Source organism: Mustela nigripes, chromosome 16, assembly GCF_022355385.1.
Source record: "Mustela nigripes isolate SB6536 chromosome 16, MUSNIG.SB6536, whole genome shotgun sequence".
In the NCBI taxonomy this organism is placed as follows: Eukaryota; Metazoa; Chordata; class Mammalia; order Carnivora; family Mustelidae; genus Mustela; species Mustela nigripes.
This window is the reverse complement of record NC_081572.1, coordinates 5,814,878-5,829,583: the sequence shown is the minus strand read 5'-3', so window position 1 is coordinate 5,829,583 and position 14,706 is coordinate 5,814,878. Positions and strand designations below refer to the sequence as shown.

The 14,706-nt window shown below is 45.6% G+C and overlaps 1 protein-coding gene across 1 annotated transcript in view; it reads left to right on the top strand.

The window, feature by feature from the left end:
• The window catches only part of NUP85 (nucleoporin 85), a 36,458-nt gene that overhangs the window by 8,877 nt on the left and 12,875 nt on the right, over positions 1-14,706 (top strand). The window contains exons 4-11 of the mRNA XM_059380475.1: positions 853-923; positions 1,885-1,928; positions 4,605-4,674; positions 6,087-6,208; positions 10,512-10,646; positions 10,752-10,874; positions 11,323-11,454; positions 11,818-11,924. Of these exons, the coding sequence (XP_059236458.1) occupies positions 853-923; positions 1,885-1,928; positions 4,605-4,674; positions 6,087-6,208; positions 10,512-10,646; positions 10,752-10,874; positions 11,323-11,454; positions 11,818-11,924 (804 nt within the window). The remainder of the gene's footprint in view (positions 1-852; positions 924-1,884; positions 1,929-4,604; positions 4,675-6,086; positions 6,209-10,511; positions 10,647-10,751; positions 10,875-11,322; positions 11,455-11,817; positions 11,925-14,706) is intronic.

The window sequence follows — 14,706 nt, the reverse complement described above, 5'->3', positions numbered from 1 at the left end:
GGCTCAGGTCATGATCTCAGGGTCCTGAGCCGAAGGCAGCGGCTTAACCCACTGAGCCACCCAGGCGCCCTGCATTTTTTTTTTTTTTAAGGTTATTCATTTTTAGTAAGAATACCACAGAACTGGTATGATGTGTCCTTAGTGTGTCATGTCATAGGGTTCATGATGTTGATGTTTTATTCTGGTTTTGTTGACCTTGATTACTTGCTTGATGTAGTTTCTACTGGGTTTCTTTTTTTTTTTTTTTTTTAAAGATTTTATTTATTTATTTGATAGAGAGAATTCACAAGTAGATGGAGAGGCAGGCAGAGAGAGAGAGGGAGGAGGAAGCAGGCTCCCCGCTGAGCAGAAAGCCTGATGCGGGACTCAATCCCAGGACCCTGAGATCATGACCTGAGCCGAAGGCAGCGGCTTAACCCACTGAGCCACCCAGGCACCCTCTACTGGGTTTCTTGACTATAAAGTTACTGTCTTTCCCTTTGTAGTAGAAACTTTTTTTCAACTTTAATTTTATTTTTTTCAGTGTTCCAAGAGTTATTGTTAGTAGGAGAAATTTTGAGATTATGCAAATCCTATTTCTCCTTAAATTTTCAACCACTAGTTTTAGTGTCTGTCAGTGGATCTCATCTGCAGCAATTAATGTCAGTATGGATTCGTGGATATTTATTTTACCCCACTGATTATCTCATATGTTACTTATTTTGTTGCTCAAGTTCCAGCTTTCGCTGTAGGAGCTCTTTCAGGTTGGTTCCTGTCTTTGAGCAAGTTCCTACCTTCTATTGAGAACTTCCTTGCTTTTTGTCACCATAAGATGCACCAGGCTCATCTTGTGTGTCATTTCATCTTTTGTAGATTGGTCCGAGTGAGTAAGAACTACCGATCAGTCATCAGGGCGTGTATGGAGGAGATGCACCAGGTTGCAAGTAAGGATTTTATGTGTGTATAGGTGATAATAATTGAAATGTTTATCTAGCTGTAAATACTGCAAGGTAGAATCTATTTGACTCTCCAGTTTAAAATTCTTACTTTCCTGTCTTCCATAATTCTTAATTTTTTGGCAGTTGTCTTGAGTATATTTTTCAAGTTAGAGCATACTGAGCCGACAGGTGAGAGACTAAGGGCCAGATTAACAATCTTTGAAAATCACATTCCTGGTTCTTTAACCTTGGTGACTTCTTTGTTTCTTTCTCCTTCCTCCCTCCCTTCCTCCCTTCCTTCCTTTTTAAAAGACTTATTTTGAGAGAGCATGTGTGAGCGTTGAGGGAGGGGCAGAGGGAGAGAGAGTCTTAGACTCTGTGCCAATCGCAGAGTGCGACTTGGGGCCTGGTCTCAAGACCCTGAGCTGACTTGTTCTCTTAACCAACTCTGCCAACCAGGCATCTCTAACTTTGGTGATTTCAGGTCATCATAACCATGAGAGCCACGTGACTCCTGGATGCTGAGTAGAGTCTTATATAACGTGATGGTCTCTATAGTTTGCAGTTGAAAGTGTCACTTATAGCTTGAAGGCGTTGGGTGTGCAAATCATTGATCTGCAACAAAGAGATATGAAGCATTTTAAAAAAATCTGTAGTGAAGGGGTGCCTGGTTGGCCCAGTCGGTTAAGCGTCTGACTCTTGGTTTTGGCTCAGGTCATGGTCTCAGGGTTGTGAGATCAAGCCTTACTTCGGGCTCATGCTCAGTGTGGAACCTGCTTAAGTTTCTCTTTTTCTTCTCCCAACCCCCTTCCCCCCCAGTACACGCTCGTAAAAAATAAAAATCTGTAGTGAAAATGGGTGGTCATTAAAGGAAACAAAGGCACAAGCCAAAGAATCTGGTATATGAAGCTGTAACTATGAGACTAAAAGTTTAATTGCTCACTTAAAATGTTTTGTGTTTTGTTAGTTGCTGCTAAAGATCCAGCCATTGGTCGCCAGTTCAGCAGCCAGGTAAGAGGGGGGGGCACTTTGTTATCCTGCTGGGGCCATTGTGTCCTCCTGCATCCTCAGCCTGGTGTGGGACTCGATCCCAGGACTCTGGGATCATGACCTGAGCCAAAGGCAGATGGTTTTTTGTTTTTGTTTTGTTTTTTAAGATTTTGTTTATTTATTTGACAGAGAGGTCACAAGTAGACAGAGAGGCAGGCAGAGGGGTAGGGGGAAGCAGGCTCCCCGCTGAGCAGAGCCCAATGTGGGGCCTGATCCCAGCACCCTGAGATCATGACCTGAGCCGAAGGCAGAGGCTTAACCCACTGAGCCACCCAGGCGCCCTGAGTTTCCAGTTCTTATGGGAAATGTCAGTCCTAATCACGCTGTGTCACCTGAGATAGTGAGCTGAGCTTTTGGAATCACCAGTTATTTAATAAACTACTCAGCTCATGCACCCAGTATTTTTACTCAGTTGTTTAGTTGGACCTGGAAGATGACTGAAACAGTTCTCTTTCTTTTGTAGAAACTTGATGGTGTTCAAACTCAATAGTGAATAAGGACTAGTGGATTGTCTCTGGTGCAGTCTAGTGCACAGTCAGCAAAGCATTTGTTTTCCTTTGTGAGCTAGGTAGTCTGCGTTTGTGTATGAAAGGATGGTGGGGAAGAGGAGCCTGCATGTTCCTAAGGGCAGGGTGCAGATGATTTTTATTTTGGGGTCCTATATTGAGTTTGCCTTTTAATAGACTTTCTTTCTTTTTTTTTTTAAGATTTTATTTATTTATTTGACAGAGAGAGATCACAAGTAGGCAGAGAGGCAGGCAGAGAGAGAGAGGAGGAAGCAGACTCCATGCCGAGCAGAGAGCCCAATGCAGGACTCGATCCCAGGACCCCGAGATCATGACCTGAGCTGAAGGCAGTGGCTTAACCCACTGAGCCACCCAGGCGCCCTTAATAGACTTTCTTAAACTTAGTCCCTTGAGTACCAACTTCACAATTTTTGCTGTATCTGTAGAATTTATTTTTCTTTTTATTAACATACAATGTTTTATTTGTTTCAGAAGTACAGGTCTGTGAATCCTCAGTCTCACACACTTCACAGCACTCACCATAGCACCTACCCTCCCTAGTGTCCATAACCAGCCACCCCATCCCTCCCACCCTCCTCCTCTCCAGCAACCCTCAGTTTGTTTCCTGAGATTAAGAGTCTCTTACGGTTTGTCTCCCTCCCCAGTCTCATCTGGTTTCATTTTTCCCTCCCTCCCCTCTATGACCCCTGCCCTGCCTCTCAAATTCCTCATGTCAGAGATTATATGATAATTCTCTTTCTCTGACGTAGTTCACTTAGCATGATACCCTCTAGTTCTATCCATGTGGTTGCAAATAGCAAGATTTCAGGGCTTTTTTTTTTAAGATTTTATTTATTTGACAGAGATCACAAGTAGGCAGAGAGGCGGGTGGGGTGGGGAAGCAGGCTCCCTGCTGAGCAGAGAGCCAGTTGCTCGGCTCCATCCCAGGACTTGAGATCATGACCTGAGCCGAAAGCAGAGGCTTAACCCACTGAGCCACCCAGGTGCCCCAATTTTATTTTTTGTTTTCTTTTTGTTTGTTTGTTTGTTTTTGATGGCTGCATACTATTCCATTGTATGTATATACCATATCACTGAAATAAACATTTGCCCCTTTGGATCACTGCATTTGTATCTTTAGGGTAAATACTCAGTAGTGCAATTGCTGGGTTGTAGGGGGTAGCTCTCTTTTCAACTTTTTGAGGAACCTCCATACTGTTTTCCACAGTGGCTGCACCTGCTTTCATTCCCACCCACAATGCAGGAGGGTTCCCCTTTCCCCACATCCTTGCCAACACCTGTCCTTTCCTGAGTGGTTAATTTTAGCCAGTCTGACTGGTGTGAGGTGGTATCTCACTGTGGTTTTGATTTGTATTAGAATTTTAAATATTATTTACTGAAGGGACATCTGGGTGGCTCAGTTGTTTAAGCTACTGCCTTCGGCTCAGGTGACAATCCTGAGCTCCGAGATGAAGTCCCAAATTTGGCTCCCAGCTCAGCAGGGAGTCTGCTTTTCCCTCTGGCCCTCTCATGCTCTCTCTCACTCTCTCTGTCTCTCAAATAAAGTCTTAAAAAGTATATATTATTGGGGCACCTACGTGGCTCAGCGGGTCAAGCCTCTGCTTTCAACTTAGGTCATTATCTCAGGGTCCTGGGATCAATCAAGCTCCACATCAGGCTTTCTGCTTAGCAGGGAGCCTGCTTCCCCCTCTTTCCGTCTGCCTCTCTGCCTACTTATGCGCTCGCTCTCTCTCTCTCTCTCCCTCCCCCCCAAAAAAAGTGTGTGTGTGTGTGTGTGTGTGTATGTGTGTATAATTTACTGAATATTTTTCTACGAATCATCTCCCATTTATTTAGAGCTTCTTTTTAAATGAGCTAATTATATTCTTCTATAATATACATTAAACTAAAACAAGAACCATTAAAACAAAAAAAATTGTTAACCTGCCTACCACCACCTAAAATCCACTCACTGGCTTCCCTGTGGGAAACCCTACTATAGAAATACTCAGTAATTGTTGAGTGAATAATGAATGACCTCATATGATTCAAGCCCTGCTTCATTCCTTTTGCTGTAAGAGAAATGTCAGGAATGTTTTTAGTTAAAACTTTGTCTCCATTTCTTCTTTAGGTCTCCATTTTGTCAGCAATGGAGCTCATTTGGAACCTTTGTGAGATTCTATTTATTGAAGTCGCTCCAGGTGAGCAAGAAATCATCCCTTTACAATACCAAAGGTGTCCTTCTGCCCTTTCCTCTTTGTCTTTCCTGTGTGTTGTGATGAGCATTTTATTGCCAAAAATGCGCCTTTCCTCACTCTTCATCAACATAACCAGAAAGCTGTATATAACACCCCAAAACACTGCTGTTTTGTCAGATACTACCAAAAAAACTTAGAGATTAAGTTTTTAATCTTAATCCTTCTAAAATGCCTTCTAAAAACCTAAGATGTTGGGAGGTGACCCCTGAAAAACACCAGGAAAGCACACTGGACTAGTGTGTGGCAGGGGCGGTCAGGATTCATATGGTGGACTGGTCAAGCTGAAGAAAGTTTTAGGATCAGGGAAGAGGCATGGGGTGGGTCTCCCTCCCCCCCTCAGAAAGAACAAACTTTGTCCACTCCTTGATCGCAGACTTCTGGCTTCCAGAAATGTGAAACAATAAATGTCAGTTGTTAAAAATTAAAAGAAAGGAACAAAGTTTTAGGGCTGTGAGGAGGGATTAGATGGTGAGAAGCAAAGTCATTTGGAGACTTCTGTCCCCAGAGATTGAGGGAGGGGGCAGCCCTACCTGTGATCTGTGCACTCTGAATTATTCCATGTTCTTTTTTTTTTTTTTTTTTTTTTTTAAATTTTATTTATTTATTTGACAGAGAGAGATCACAAGTAGGCAGAGAGAGAGGAAGGGAAGCAGGCTCCCTGCCTAGCAGAGAGCCCGATGCGGGACTCGATCCCAGGACCCTGAGATCATGACCCGAGCCGAAGGCAGCGGCTTAACCCACTGAGCCACCCAGGTGCCCCTATTCCGTGTTCTTGAACTAAGTTGTGTCCTATGGTATCCTGGCCTGAGTGGGCTCTCTGTGGAGGTGCTGCAGGGTTTTTTTGCATTCCCTTGATGACTTATGTTTGCTTTTATCCATACATGAATGTTAATAATCTGTGCAGTCATAGCTTTTTACTCGTACTCCTGCTAAAGCCCTGAGCAGTGTGAAAATAAAATTAGTTGATTCTGTTTTTATCTCCTCCCGTATATTTTGAGGGCTGTTGCTGTGGTTTTGTCATACCTAGCACCTAGTCAGTAGCAATCCCTAAGTGGCCATTCCTTATGTAGCCGCCGAGTACTGCATAGTCATGAAGAATTCGAGGTGGAAGGTGAGATTCAGCCCTCTCAAAAATTCATGAAATGTGGAGCTGCCTGGCTCAGAGGAACTATTCGTAAGTCCATTTGCTAGTCCAGTCCTTTATTCAGGACCATATGGGTACCCACCTAAGTGGGGTAAAGTACTTCCTACCTAGTCATATTGTCTGCCTACAGTTTCTGTATGTACAGTGGGAAAGTGGAGTTTGCTGCAGATGAAGCGGAGGTTTTTGTGTTAACAAGAGTCTTTTCTCCCAGCTGGCGCTCTTCTCCTTCATCTCCTTGACTGGGTCCGACTGCACGTGTGTGAAGTGGACAGTTTGTTGGCAGATGTCCTGGGCAGTGAGAATCCGAGCAAACATGACAGCTTCTGGAAGTTGGTAAGCATCTCCTGCAGGCTGGGCCTTCCTGACTTCCATCTCATGATCTCTTTTTCCCAGTGCTTCCGGCGGGCCCAAGGATTGCCTGTGGAGCCTGCTCAGAGTCGGACCGGCTCTTTGGGTCTGTGATTATGGGGCTGCTCTTAGATCTTCTCTTCCCAGCTCCACAGGAGAGTTTAGAACTAAGTTGTCGTGTAAGAAAAGTAATGCTTTGTAGACTTCCTGGTGGAGCAGATACGTTTAATTTCTTTGTGAGTCTAAGGAAGAGAAGATGTGATAAAGCTGTTTGATAGGAGCTGAAGGGGGTTGGAGGTTAAATTAGCAGGAGGAGTTTTGATGTGATAGAAATGTTCTAAAACTGGGGCGCCTGGGTGGCTCAGTGGGTTAAGCCGCTGCCTTCGGCTCAGGTCATGATCTCAGGGTCCTGGGATCGAGTCCCGCATCGGGCTCTCTGCTCAGCAGGGAGCCTGTTTCCTCCTCTCTCTCTCTCTCTCTCTCTGCCTCCCTCTCTGCCTACTTGTGATCTCTCTCTGTCAAATAAATAAATAAAATCTTAAAAAAAAAATGTTCTAAAACTGAATTGTAGTGATGCTGAACAACTCTATAAACTTAGAACTTAAATAGGTGAGTGTTTATAGTGTAACTCCAAAATTGTAGCTCCAAATAGCTATTGAAAACAAAAAGATGGATGATCCTGGAGTTATTTTGGATTATCAGTGTGGAAGTCAGTCTGTGTGTTGGGGTTGTGAGTGTGTGTGAGGGTGGGTATGTATGTACTCTGTGCCTACTGACCCGTGACCCAATTGGGAGGGACTGGGGAGAGATTGCTAGTTGACCTGAATAATGGAAAGTTGATTAAACTTAGACAATCTGGAATTCCGGTAAAGAATTGTTGCCTTTGATGCTATTTCTGGGCCTTTTGTTGCTGGGAGATCTGTGCTAGTGTGGGGAGAGCCTTTGTTCAGGAAGTATTCGGCTCAGATTTTGTGTCTCTGATTCATTCACTGAGTATTTATTGAGTGCTCCTGTTTGCAAGGCATTGAGGAAACAGTCATGAACAAAGTGGGCGAAGATTACTGTCCTTAGGAAGCTTTATATCCTGAGTGGGGAGACAGGAAATAAGTACAGAAACAAGTAAAACATGTAGCATGCCTAACAGGGGAGCACTGTGATGTGGAGGGCAGTAAAGCCAAGGTGGCGGAGGAATCAAGGAAGGCCTCCCTCATGAGGTGATGGTGGGGGGAGGGGCGCTGGGCCAAAGGAGGGGAAAGAGTTGCAGATAGTGAGACCTGCACTTGCTCTGGCCTGGAGGCACGTGAGATCAGGAGCAGTGAGCAAGGACAGAGAGTCACGGGGTCAGATCAGAGGGTTCCTTGGACTGTCATAGGGACTTAGAGGCAGTAGAGCAGTGTGGTAAGAACATGGTCTGTGGTGCCAGACTGTCTGAGTTAGGTTGCCAGCTCTGCCTCTTGCTAGCTGCGGGGTATTAGATATGTTACTTAATATCCTTTAGTTTCTTCTATACAGTGCAGATAGTAAGGTTATGTGTTTTGTTTTGTTTTGTTTTTTAAGATTTTATTTATTTATTTGACAGAGTTCACCAGTAGGCAGAGAGGCAGGCAGAGAGAGAGAGAAGAGGAAGCTCTGCTTCCCGCTGAGTAGAGAGCCCAATGCGGGACTGGATCCCAAGACCCTGGGATCATGACCTGAGCTGAAGGCAGAGGCGTTTACCCACTGAGCCACCCAGGTACCCCTAAGGTTATGTTTAAGATTATGTTACGATTAGGGCTCCTAGATGGCTCAGTCAGTTAAACATCTGACTTCAGCTCAGGTCATGATCTCAGGGTCCTGGAATCAAGTCTTACATTGGGTTTCCCTGCTCAGTGGGGATCCTGCTTCTCCCTCTTCTTCTGCCCCTCCCTCCTGCTCATGCTCTCTTCTCAAATAAAGATTATATTTTGAGGGGCACCTGGGTGGCTCAGTGGGTTAAAGCCTCTGCCTTCGGCTCAGGTCATGATCCCAGGGTTCTGGGATCGAGCCCCACATCGGGCTCTCTGCTCAGCAGGGAGCCTGCTTCCCCACCCCACCCACCTCTCTGCCTACTTGTGATCTCTGTCAAATAAATAAAATCTTCAAAAAAAAAAGATTATATTTTGATTAAAAGACATATATGTGTGTAAGCTAGTTGATGGATGCAGCCCCTGAGTCAGATGGGGTGGGGCGCACATAGGAGAGCTGAGCATTCACACCATGATTGGATGTAGGTTTCCAAGGCTCTCTGGCTGCCCTACCAAGGATGGAGCAAGGGCAGAAGCAGAGACCAGTCTAGAGGCTTTGGTACTAAAGCATGAAAAGATGGTGGTGACTTGGACAAGGATGGGAGCTGAACAGAGGAGGTGGTGAGGAATGATTACATTCTGGATGCAGTTTACAGATACCGTTGATGCAGTTGGCTAATAGATTAGATGTGCATGTGTAAGAAATGAGAGAATGTGGGAAGATCAGTTTGGTGAGTTGGAAGCAGCCAGATGTTTACTTTTAGAGATGCTACATTTAAGATGCCCATGAGGTCTACGTGGAGGCACTATGTTGGGCATTACTGTGTACAGGTCTGGAATCCAGAGAAGGAAGTACAAGCTAGAGAGAAATTGGGGATTTGTCAGCATCTATATCTTTGGCACTTAAAAAAAAAAAGATTTTATTTATTTGACAGAGAGAGAGAGAGAGTGAGAGAAGGAACAGAAGCAGAGGTAGAGGAAGAGGGAGAAGCAAGGCTTCCTGCTGAGCAGGGAGCCCAATTCAGGGCTCGATCCCAGGAGTCCCAGAACGCTGGGATCATGACCTGAGCCGAAGGCGGATGCTTAACAACTGAGCTACTCAGGCACCCCTATCTTTGGCTTTTTTGAGCATGACTGAGTATGGGAAAATGTTACTTTGTATGTTTTACATATTTGTTAGTGTGTATGTACTGTTGGTTGTCATTATTCATGACAGTTAAAGTCTATAAAGTTGCCCGAACATGTATTGCTGATTATTGTAATACAGGATTCTTCCAGCCTCTGATCCCATTTTTGTCAGCTGGTCAGTGTATAACCTTGTTTTATTGATGGTTTTGCTTAAAGACACCTCATTTTTTTTTTTTTAATTTTTTAAAGATTTTATTTATTTATTTGACAGGCAGAGATCATGAGGCAGAAAGACAGGCAGAGAGAGAGGAGGAAACAGGGTCCCTGCTGAGCAGAGAGCCCGATGCGGGGCTCGATCCCAGGACCTGGGATCATGACCTGAGTCGAAGGCAGTTGAAACCCACTGAGCCACCCAGGCGCCCCAGGACCCCTCATTTAATATATACTGTTGACTCATCATGGTGAATAACATAGTAGCGTGTGCCTGAACGAGGCTAATCTAACACATTTTCTCCCTGTGGGCCGCCATCCCTCCTTAGCACTTAGCACTTCAGCACCCTGCTCAGCAAAAAGCACAATACAAAAAAAGTGGCCCTAGGTAGAACCTGAAAAAGACCCTTGTTTGGTGTGAGAGTTGATATAAGAAGGTAGAATTCTGCCTTGCTCATCCTCAGCTGGGAATGTGCACATCAGTTAGTTCGTTTTTGCCACTCTGCACACATCCACAAGTAATGGTGACACTACCTCACGTACTGACTTCAGGGTTACAAATAGATGTTAACAATGGGGAAATTCACAGATGCGGAATCTGAGTAAATTCACAGATGCGTTTGCTGCCAGTCCCCACCTGGAGTCTCTCTGGACTCTGCGGACTGTTGATGTTGAGCGTATGTGTGCGTCTGTGTGTTTATTTGAACTGAACCTTTTATGAGCTGATCTTTACTTGATGTACTATGCTGTTTTCTTTTTTTTTAATATTTTATTTATTTATTTGACAGACAGGGAACACAGGCAGGAAGAGTGTGTTCCCATGGAGTAGGGAGCTCATCCATTTTCTGTTTTCTGTTTCATTCATTCACCATTTATTAAGTAAATTCTACATCCAATGTGGGGCTTGAACTCATGACTGTGAGATCAAGAGTTGTGTGCTCTACTCAATGATCTAGCCAGGTGTCCCCATTTCATTTATTTTTAAAAAGTTGGTTGCAATCTGTAATGTGTTAAAACATGCAGTTTGAAAAGCATGGTCCAGGTTAAAACCCTTAGACTAGATAAGCTAGATGACTGCTGGAGGGAAGGAGCCAGCGCACTTCTGTAAGGCTAGGAAGCCCAAGTGCGGACTGAGGAGACTGGCTCCTGGGCATCCGTGAATGTTCATGCTCTTGTGTGTCCTCCAGGTGACCATTTTGGTGCTACAGGGCCGGCTGGATGAGGCTCGGCAGATGCTCTCCAAAGAAGCTGACGCCAGTCCCTCCTCTGCAGGCATGTGCCGAATCCTAGGGGACCTGATGAGGACGATGCCCGTTCTCAGTGTATGTGGGAGCAACCCTGTTCTGCTGGGTCACAAGAGAGGGGTTTGTTCATTAAGCACAAAGCATTTCTGTGGCAATGGCATCTCACCGTGTCTTTCTCCTTAGCCTGGCAACACCCAGACGCTGACAGAGCTGGAGCTGAAGTGGCAGCACTGGCACGAGGAATGCGAGCGTCACCTCCAGGACAGCACGTTTGCTGCCAGTCCCCACCTGGAGTCTCTCTGCAAGGTCTGTGGGAAGGAAGTCCAGGTTGGGGTCCAAGCTGGGGCTGTGACATCCAACACAGCAATAACAGGAATGTGATCCTCTCCGGACAAGGCTGTCCATCAGCTCTGCCAGGAAGAGGAGGGCTCTCAGACCAGATGCTCTGGTTGAGATTAGCAAAGGTTTTTTGTTTTTGTTTGTTTGTTAAGATTTTATTTATTTGAGAGGGAGAGAGAGCCTGTGCTTGAGAAAGCACGAGCAGGTGGAGAGGGTGGGAGGGGGTGGAGGGAGAGAGAGAAGCAGGCTCCCCGCTGAGCAGAGAGCCTGACTCAGGGCTCCATCCTAGGACCTCAGGATCATGACCTGAACTGAAGGCAGGTGCTTCACCGACTGAGCCACCTAGGAGCCCCAAGACCAGGAGAGTTAACAGAGAATTTGGTCTGGAATTGAAGAAAAATATCTCTTTCCTTAGATCATGCTGGGAGATGAAGCCGCTCTGTTGGAGCAGAAGGAGCTGCTGAATAACTGGTATCATTTCCTAGTGACCCGGCTCCTGTACTCTCATCCCACAGTGAAACCCATTGACCTGCACCTCTATGCCCAGGTGAGCCTGAACTCCAAGGGATGGTGGTGGGGAGTACGAATCCTGTGGGCTAGGTTATTGTCAGTATGTGGCCTTTTTGAGTTGAACCTCCCTGGAGAACAGGAGGGTCTTTGCTTTGCCCCTCCCTCCTCCTTTTAAGTTTATTTTTTTAGTAATCTCTGCCCCCAACATGGGGCTCAAACTTATGACTCTAGGGATCCAGAGTTGCACGTTCTTCCAGCTGAGCCCTCCAGATGCCCTTCCTTTGGCCCTTTTTGAAGGACCTCATCGCCCTTCTCCAGGGTTCCCTACACAGCAGCCCTGCCTGTCCCCTTGAGTCTCTGCTTCCATCTGGGAATTGAGTGGGTCACCAACTTTCCACAGTCCAGCCTTGACCTGTTTTTGGGAGGTGAGAGCAGCCCAGAACCCCTGGACAACATCTTGTTGGCAGCCTTTGAGTTTGACATCCACCAAGTGATCAAGGAGTGCAGGTAGGACCTGCTGCGCCACCGCCTTTTCTGTCTTTACTTACGTGTGCAGTTCAGAGAAACCAAGTGAAGTCAGAGTGTTGTGCAGCTGTCACCACCACCTTTTCTTAGAATGTCTTGTTCTTTCTTTCTGGTGTCTTAACTTGCTTCCCACATACCTTCTCCCCTCCTGAGCCACATGGAGGTAGGTAATGGCTACTTCCTGGACAGCCTTGGGGACCTTCCTGAGGTACTATGTTTACTGTATTCATAACAATATTTAGGGATGTTTACTTGAACAACATTGCAGTAAATTACTTTGATATTTAAAATCCAGGGGCGCCTGGGTGGCTCAGTGGGTTGGGCCGCTGCCTTCGGCTCAGGTCATGATCTCATGATCTCAGGGTCCTGGGGTCGAGTCCCACATCGGGCTCTCTGCTCAGCAGGGAGCCTGCTTCCTCCTCTCTCTCTCTGCCTGCCTCTCTTCCTACCTGTGATCTCTCTCTGTCAAATAAATAAATAAAATCTTTAAAAAAAAAAAATAAATAAAATAAAATAAAATCCAGAAAAAGCCAGCAAGCCTATTTCTTAGAACCTGATGGATATGCAAACTGCCGTAAGGGAGAGCACTTCTCAGTAGCCTCACTCTCTAGTGAGCCATGAGCTGCCTCACCAGTGGGCTCCTGGCTCAGTCTGGAGAGCAAGGATTCCACACTACCCCCTCCTCAGAAGGGTGTCTTGTCAATGCATTGAATCTTCAGCAAGGCGAGAAAGGGAGTGTCAGACATCACGAATCAAAGGTATAGCTTGTTTGGAATTTTCATATATAGTAAGTCAGACGTCATTTTGTGTCCCTTCTTGTGCAGCCTGGACACATGGGTATTGCATTGAAGACGCCCAGCAGACTACTGTTGGGAACGATAGCAGACGGCCTTGCTTAGTATCAAATTCACTGACCTCTACCAGATCTTTTTCAGTAGATCTGGGCCATGGGAGGGGCTTCCCCTCCTGCTCCGCTCCTCCTGTTTGAGCTAGAAGACAGCTGGAGCTTGAAGAAAACGGTGGAGGAAGAAAACTAGGTTTTGTGTCCATATTCTTTTCACAGACGTGGAGCTGGAGCTGGAAGTTGACTTTCAGAATCCAGCTGAGAACGCGCTATCTGCACGGAGTGGTTAATGAGAATAACTTACAGAGGTGCACACACACGTCATTATTTGACTTTGTCATTGTCTTTGCCTATAATTTGAAGTAATGGGCATTTCTAAATATATTGGCTGTTACAGGAGTGGGTTATTTCCACCAGGGCTTCCTTCATAATCCACATCTCAATTTTTGGGAACAAATCAGAGTTGAGCACAACCAGGAGGAAGGACAATGAAAAGGGAAAGCAGCCTGTTCTCTGCAGTGACAATAGAAAAAAAGAGAGGGTGCCAGTGCAGTGGCTTCCATGAATGCCACAGAAAATGGCCTCAGCCTCCTGCCGGTCACACATAAAGAAGGATCAGGCTCCCAGTCCGTTAGTCTGAACATCTGTCTGTCCTGGCAAATAGGAAAGGATCTAAAGTATTTCTGTTTCTTACAAATTTTGGAGCTAGGGTTTTGTTTGTTTGTTTGTTTAATTAATTTATTTGATAGACAGATCACAGGTAGTCAGAGAGGCAGGCAGAGAGAGAGAGAGGAGGAAGCAGGCTCCCCACTGAGCAGAGAACTCGATGTGGGGCTCGATCCCAGGACCCTGGGATCATGACCTGAGCCGAAAGCAGAGGCTTTAACCGAACCTACTGAGCCACCTAGGCGCCCCAAGCTAGGGTTTTTCTGATTAGGAAGCCACTTCCTACTCTACATTGAAAATGGTACCATAATGCAAGTCCTGGGACCTTATCTCAGGCATTAGAGGAAAGCTTGAAGTATCTTCAGAGAGAGTAGCAGAGTTTTAGAAGTGGGCCCTCCTGGATGGGGAAGGATTGGATTTTCGGTCTTGTGAGCACTTAGTTTCTCCTGAGTTATACCAGTCAGACCCAGGCTAAGTTCCTGGAAAGTGGTGAACATCTGGAGTTGGGCCAGTGGGCTGGTGGTGTAGGGAAGTCTTGCTGCTTTGTTGCTAGGGTCATGATTACCCTGTAAAGGGGAATGAGGGGAATTCTTTTTAAAGGTGTTAAAAGGGAGAGGTGTTTTTTTTAAAGATTTTATTTATTTGACAGAGCACAGGCAGAGGGTAAGCTAGGAGCCCGATGTGGGACTTGATGCCAGGACCCTGGGATCATGACCTGAGCTGAAGGCAGACTGAGCCACCTAAGTGCCCCCAAAAGAATCTTTTTAAAGCCATGTTATATCCATTTTCTTTTTCTTAGAACAATCCAGGTAGACAAATGATAAAATTACTTTTTCTAGGGGCGCCTGGGTGGCTCAGTGGGTTAAAGCCTCTGCCTTGGGCTCAGGTCATGGTCCCAGGGTCTTGGGATCGAGCCCCAAATCAGGCTCTGTGCTCTGCGGTGAGCCTGCTTCTTCCTCTCTCTCTCTCTGCCTGTATCTCTGCCTTTTTGTGATCTCTGTCAAATAAATAAATAAAGTCTTAAAAAAACAAAAACCTAGTATACTTCTTTAAAAAAGCAATAAAAAATTTTTAAAAATTACTTTTTCTAGATGAAGGGGACAGAGAGGTAGGGACTGACTGAAACTGTGGTCTCGAGTACTGTTTGTGGTACTTTTTTTGTTAAATCAATATCTAGTTAAGACCCTGCCATGGGTCCTAACATGGGGCTTCCTGCTCAGCGGGAAGCCTGCTTCTCCCTCTCCCTCTGTCCCT